The 7,097-nt window shown below is 42.7% G+C and overlaps 1 protein-coding gene across 1 annotated transcript in view; it reads right to left on the bottom strand.

The window, feature by feature from the left end:
• The window catches only part of EPSTI1 (epithelial stromal interaction 1), a 50,259-nt gene that overhangs the window by 23,856 nt on the left and 19,306 nt on the right, over nt 1–7,097 (bottom strand). Inside the window, exon 6 of the mRNA XM_009275636.1 lies at nt 3,318–3,391. Within this exon, the coding sequence (XP_009273911.1) occupies nt 3,318–3,391 (74 nt within the window). The remainder of the gene's footprint in view (nt 1–3,317; nt 3,392–7,097) is intronic.

The following is a 7,097-nucleotide window of genomic DNA, read 5'->3' as shown; positions in this document are numbered from 1 at the left end:
GGATGGAGATTCTCCTTGGCTCTCTTCTTGTCATTAATATATTTGTAAAAACTTTTTTTGTTGTCTTTAACGCCAGCGGCCAGATTGCATTCTAGCTGGGCTTTTGCCTTTCTCATTTCTTCTCTGCACGACCAACGAGATCCTACCATTTGAGCTAATTCCCCCTCCTCTTAAATATGGTAAGACACACTACAGTTCAGGCACAGATTCATACAGCCTGCACAGCAAGCCACAGACAAAAACAAGTCATGAGGTAGTCATCCCTCATTACCTTTTAAATGACAATTTTTGTGTCCTAACTAAAGAGGGATGTCCTGAAAAGTCCCGGGCCAGCCACCTAACGTCTTCTTCATTCCCATTTGGAAAGGTGGACACTCAGTCCTTTCCTCACAAGGATTAGCAATTGCAGAGTATGGACTACACAAGCATTCATTGCCTTTTAATGCACTCTGGCAGAAACACAGTCTCTACCACAGGCCATCAGTGTAAAATGCATCCAAGACACCATTACTCAGAAGGAAGGACTCCATTTCACGTGTAAGTAGTTTCCGGTAGAAAAGTGCACAAGTACTCCTTATTTTCTAGATCTGGCATCTGCAGAGGCAGAACCACAGCGACGCCATCACCAATAAATCCCTCAAGTGCTTCTCCTCTGTTAGTATAAACCATAGCAATCCTGCCATGCAGCAACTCCCCCAGCCCAAAGTCTGCTCCTGTGTGCTCTTCAGGCTTTTTATACACAGCTACTTTAGGAGATACCTTGTGAGTTTTGTCCATTTTAGTCACCTAACAGAGCTTGAGTCCTCCCGGGTCAGACGAGCTGCTGATCCCAAAAGAGAGAGGCTTGCAGACTTTTCCACAGCACCCTGCATGTGCGTCTAGACCTCATTCTCACAAGACACAAACACATACTCAAGCAACTGTGATAACAGATACCGTTGACTTTCAAGGGCCAGTTGTACACAGAGAAGCTAACAAGGCTTTCAAGAGGTAGGAAATAACTGTATTCTGCAGACAGTGGACAAGGTGGCAGACAATTTTTCCTTTAGGCATTCACTTCACGTTACACCCTTTGAAAGGGGATTTCAGTGAGAAGTTCTTGTTTTTAATAGTGACAGGAATTTAATCAGAACAACGAACTTCTGGGCAGCATCATACTTTATTGTCAGAGTATGTTAATGGCACGAGAATCTTAAGTGCCTTTCCTTATCAAATAGAAGCGGCACTTCATACGGGAGAGGTACTGATTGGGCTGTACCCTGTGGAGGCTGATACAGCTAGAGGTGGTGATCAATTTTAAAAGGTTTCCCAGCTAATGAGACTGCTGGTAGGCATTGATCTCCTCAGGAAAATTGTGATGTTGCAGCTACAGATGCTTACAGAGGACAGACTAACAAGGCAGCTTATCTTTTGAAATGGCTCCACAGGCCATGACTTTGCAGAGGTCATTGCTCTATATGCAGCGCATGACCTTCCTTCCCCCCACTCCCAGCGAGCAGGGAAGGAGATCAAAATACTCTAGCAGAGACAGCGAGGAAAGGGGCACAACCTGTTGTTCTCTTCGCCTCTAGACATAGGGTCTTAGATGATGGAAGTAATGAGTCACTCATTTTTGCATAGTAGACAAAAGCACGTCTTTAAATACCAAGCACTTTTATGCAAACATGTCTCTAATAACCGGCAGTACTTCAATGGAGTTACTTTACAAGATCTAAGATGTCGCATAGTATCTTTCCATTACTCCTGCATGTTGTGCTCCATAATGTCAATGTATCTTAGCAATGCACCCTCAACAACATCGAGTGGTAAAGACTCCTCTTCCTCTGCGCACCAGAGGATTCCTTCAGACCAGGGAAGGCAGTAGTGTCACTCTGTACAGCATGGGAGGTTTTTGCTTAACCAAAATTGCATTCACCGTAGGTAGGTTTTCAGCTCACTTCCTCCGGGTGCAGTATCTACAGGGCCCTCCTCATGTATGTTCAATACATAGTACATACAAATAATCTTCTGATAGTTGAACATAATCTTGAGCAATGGAGCTCAACAGCCCATCTTTACCTTCAGTTGCATCAGTCAGTTTGGTTTCCTAAGATGACACCAGCTAAATGCTCACAAGGCTTTCCTAAATCAGTGGACAGAACGGCTGCCAGCCAGTCTCCTTCTCAGTGCCCAGGCAGCCTGAGCTCCTGCACCACCTGGGGACCAACTGACTGCCCTCATGATAACATGTCACTAAAATACATGTTTTGAGAAGTCTATACATCAGAGAACAGAGTCTGGGCAAATGATGAAGGAACTGGAGCTACAAGCATGGGACAAAAGTGACTCCTTTAAAAGTCACAGAGGAGGAAAGAGTAATTAATCATGCTAAGAACACAGGTGAATTATTTCAGGAGCCAAAGATAAAAAAGGTAAAGGTGACTAAACAGCATTGTGTGTTAATTATGTGATAGAATTGGTTTGGATCAGTTAAAAATAAAAAATAGGGTAGAGTGAACTGGCAAGGCAGGAACTTCACTGCCAATGGAATTAATTGTCAGGAGTTAAGCCATATCCAAATCTGACATTAAGGAGGTATTCTTGGGAAACAGATCTTCACAGCAGATCTCTACATTTAAGCTGTAGGACTATGCTTAAATATAGGAAGTCCTCATTATTTCCATGTGGGTTAGATTTCTTTACTAGTCACTAAAATAAATGGGTGGAGATGTAATTTAGATCCTGTTTTGATAATTAGTCTTGGATTGAATGATCGCATATTGATTCAGTTAGAGAAAGAAAGCACAAAGTCGTTCTATAATTCACAGTTTTCACTTGAAAGTGTATGTTTTGAGAAGCTAAGAGAAATCTACTGAACCAAATTTCTCACAGAATAAGGTGTGAAGGAGGCTTGGAATATTTCACAGAATCACAGAGTGATTGAGGTTGGAAGGGACCTCTGGAAGGTCATTTTGTCCAACCCCCAGCTCAAGCAGGGCCACCTAGAGCCAGTTGCCCAGAACTTTTGAATAGCTCCAAGGATGGAGACTCCACAACCTCCCTGGGCAACCTGTGCCCATGCTCAGTCACCCTCACAGTAAAAAAGTGTTTCCTGATGTTCAGGAGGAACCTCCTGTGTTTCAGTTTGTGCCCATTGCCTCTTGCCGTGAAGTCAAAAGTTTCAAGTCAAAAAGTGAAAAAACAGCAACAGAAGCCAAACCCTTCCTGAGCCCCAAACCAGATGAAAGCAAACAAATTAAAAAAAAAAAGAAACAACCCTAAAACAGAAGGACAAGCAGATAAGGAATTTTAGGTAATAAGTTTCAAATTTTACTTACTAATATTGATCTTCAAGGAACATCTCTCTTCTTTGCATTTCTTGTTGCCTTTTTTTACCTTCGAGTCTCTCTGCCTACAGCATTAAAAACAGGAAAACATACTTGAGATTTCCAGTAAGCCAGAAACAAACATTGATTATTTCAATTCAAGTATTTCAATATTCTGGCTTTTAAAACAACTATAGCAGCAGTTGGGTACAGAAGTGACTCAATCTCAAATTTAGAAGTATTCAGACATGACCAAACAGCTCCTAGCCAAGAGACCAGTCCAAAATAGACAACCGCACTGTGCAGTTGTCTATTGGCAGACCCATCTAGCCTCACAAAGGGCCTCGTGAGCCTTCACCGTTCTCATGCCACAGCACTGTTGGGGCCGTCTCTCAGTATAACTGATGCAACGTTGGTCCTAGTAAGAAGGTAGAGGATGCGAACCACCACACCAAAGCAGATGATAGTCTTGTAGCACTGAAAGCGCAGTGATACGAGTACATAGAATCATTAATCATTAAGGGTGGAAAAGACGTCTAAGATCATCGAGTCCAACTGTCGACCCACCACCACCATGTCCACTAAACCATGTCCCTAAGCGCCTCGCCTACACGTCTTTTAAATACTTCCAGGGTTGGTGACTCAACCAATGTAGCTCTGCACAGAGACCTGTGGCCTTCAGGAGCATTAGTTACTGGCCAGTTGAATACATGCTAAGATGGATGAAAGTGGGAGACATTTGTACTTAACCAGTGTTACTCTGCCTCAGATACCATGCCCAGCGCAAGAGTCAACCAAATCCTTGACACGTAAAACTCCTCTGGAAATCTGGATACCACACAAGTGATTAAGTCCTTTAATATAAAATTGCACATAATTTCCAGTGGAAGGGTCATCTAAGCTGCCCCACCCCCCAAATTCAAGTAGAATAAAACGTTAAAATAAAGCAGAAACTAGAGAACTTGCTGCAACAGCAATATGTAGCTCAAGCTAAATTCCAGTCAAAAGGAGGCCAGCCAAATTTTTTTTTTGACACGCAGGCTGTAGGTAGGTCCAGTGAGAAGAGCAGTCAAAAGGCAGTTCAGTGTATTAAAAGCGCACACCAGAAGTGCCAAACCAGGATTTCAGCCCTGCTATATTTTGAGCACAAGCTCCCACACTGCAATTGGTGGGGGGATGCTCCAACAAGAGCTCCCACACGAGGTTCACGACGACTAGCATGTTGAGCAAACGGCACCCTCGGACTGTCACTCTGCTAATCGCCCACCCTCAAAATGAAGAAAAGTAATTGTTTGGTAACCCAGCAACCAGACATTGCTCTAAACGAAGTGCCCTGGAAATTCCAGACAATATCTTGCATAGTTGAGAAGGGAGCCGTAGGTGGGAATGGCCATTTGGTCAGAGCCTCAAATCAGGGAGAGGACACTGTACCTGGGTGGAGGTATTGTGCAAGGCCAGGTGGAACAGAGGGGTGGTGTCTGTGTAAGGCAGAAAGTGGTGTTAAGAACAAGGCTGTAACCCCCACCTCCATCATTTTCTTCCTGTCATGCAATCAATAACATTTCAGAAAAATTACAATTCTACTGGCAGTTACTCAATTACTTTGCCTTCAGTGATTTCAGGGTGGGTATTTTTTAATTGGATAAAGAATGACTGTCTGGAAGAGATTTGCAAAACAAGTGCAAATTGCTCTTCGGGATGTATTGGATTAAGAAAAAAAATCCTGTCAGATGTCTGCAGATAGGAAAAGAGCCACTATGTTGTGCAACAATATAAATTGTTAGAAGGCAAATGACTTAGAAGTTGTTATTTGGAAAAAGGCAATGGGAAAATAAACAAAAGGAGGAAGACCAATCTCTGAATAAGATGTCCCGTTGCTCAGTCATTCGACATGCTGAGACAGTGGTAGAATGTATGAAGTACTGCTGCAATTAAAAAAATAATCAAACTAAAGTAAGGAATATCACCCCACAGTATAGGTAAATTTTGATAGTGTTCAAGGGATATCTGGTTTGCTCCTAACCCCTCCACCCAGAGACAGATGATTTTTTAGGCAAAAGACTCCCACCCGTCTGTGCAGCTTAACAATTTACAGGGAAAGAAAGGAAAGAGGAAGAAAGGAAATGTGATGGCATCTATTATTGTCAAAGGTGATGTTGATACCCTCAAGACACCAGTAACAGCTCCCAGGCTTTTCCCCACCACTGCTCAACACTGCAAGCTGACGCCTTCACCTCTGAAAAAGCATTTGACATGGAATCCACCATGATATCGCAAGGCTCCTGAAAGTTCAAATCCAAAGCTCACCGGAGGTCCTGCGGTCTAGCTCCTAGCTAGAACAACACAGTGATACTAACTTTGATAAATACAATCCTTCAATATCACCCCCATCTCCCACTAGATAAAAAAGAAGGAAATATCCTACAGCTATTCTACCACCAGAAGGATGCCTGAAGAAAACTCCAGCGTATTGAAATTATTTACTTGTGGCTGGTGTGACTATTTTCTACTCTGGAGGTTTACCCTGGCACCCCTGCTTAGGACACGTACAAATGACAGGCAACGGGACTGGGACATTCTCTAACTAATGACAATCTATCAATAGACATTGCCAAAGCACTTCACATTTGGCACAGTCTTCAAAAACAAAGCCAAGAGTGGAACAGCTGTGATATTGAAGGTAAACATGTTGAAAAGCATTAGCAGAAGGTCTGTAAAGTGCCTGGTTTTAACAAATTCCTGAAAAAGGCCATTCATGCTGATTAACACAGTCAAATTAAAGAGCACACGATTTGATAAAGAATAAAATGAAATTACAGCTTATTCTAAATAGGACAGTTTCTAAAGATGGCAGGACTGTTACTATGTAATGTAAGAGCAAAAGACAGTTGCACACAGTAGAATTACACTGAGCCTTTTAACTTCAGATCTTTTGAATCTTTTAATATTTAGTCAAGATTTAGAATATACATGGAAAGGCTAAAGGCAGGGTAAAAGGAACAGAGATTGAATGACAGGAAACAGAAATATCCAGAGCACTGAAGTTATGCTATTTTGTGTACAGCACAAATGCAGAAAGCTTAAAAAACAAGAAGCCAAATATCAACCACTTGTTTATTTTCTTGGGAACTCTGACAGTCCTTTCACCCAAAAGACACAAAGGAAGTTATGGTGCGGTCTGGTCAAAATCTGTGATGTGAAGGGCTGCACAAAAGACACTCAACTGCAGATGCCTGCTACTAATGAGCAAATAATAATAATGCTACTTCCCATGTACTCCCACACTTTCTGCAGATCAGACACGCATCTCAGCACTAGGGACAAATACAGAAATAGGGACTCCCCTGCTAACATTACAAAGTTTCTCCAAAATTATTTCAGTGAGCACTCAGCAATCCCTAGCTTAGAAGAAAATCCAAACTCATGCAGGCCAGGGTTATCCCATGAACAAATCAAAGCAGTCCCAGGACAAGCTGCCTGATATAGAGTGCACAGGATCCCAAATCCCATTCACTGCTACACATGGAGACTCGAGTACCAGTTCACACAAACTGGTCCTGTGGAACACGGAATGAGGGGGAAGGATCCACCCTTCTTCTCTCTGAGAGCTGGAGGGAGACAAGGTAGATGTCAAGAGCGTTGGTATTCCAGCACCTAACCTCATGGTTAATTAAAGAATGACAGCGACAGGCAGGTGGACTTGTACAGATGGTAAGGCAGACCTTCCACATTTGGATACTGCTTTGGCAGACACCCAGTTCTCTCTTGGTCACAAAGATAACGGGAGAGCGG

Source organism: Aptenodytes forsteri, unplaced genomic scaffold (assembly GCF_000699145.1).
Source record: "Aptenodytes forsteri isolate BGI_AS27 unplaced genomic scaffold, ASM69914v1 Scaffold172, whole genome shotgun sequence".
NCBI lineage: Eukaryota > Metazoa > Chordata > Aves > Sphenisciformes > Spheniscidae > Aptenodytes > Aptenodytes forsteri.
This window is presented reverse-complemented; position numbering and strand designations above follow the sequence as displayed.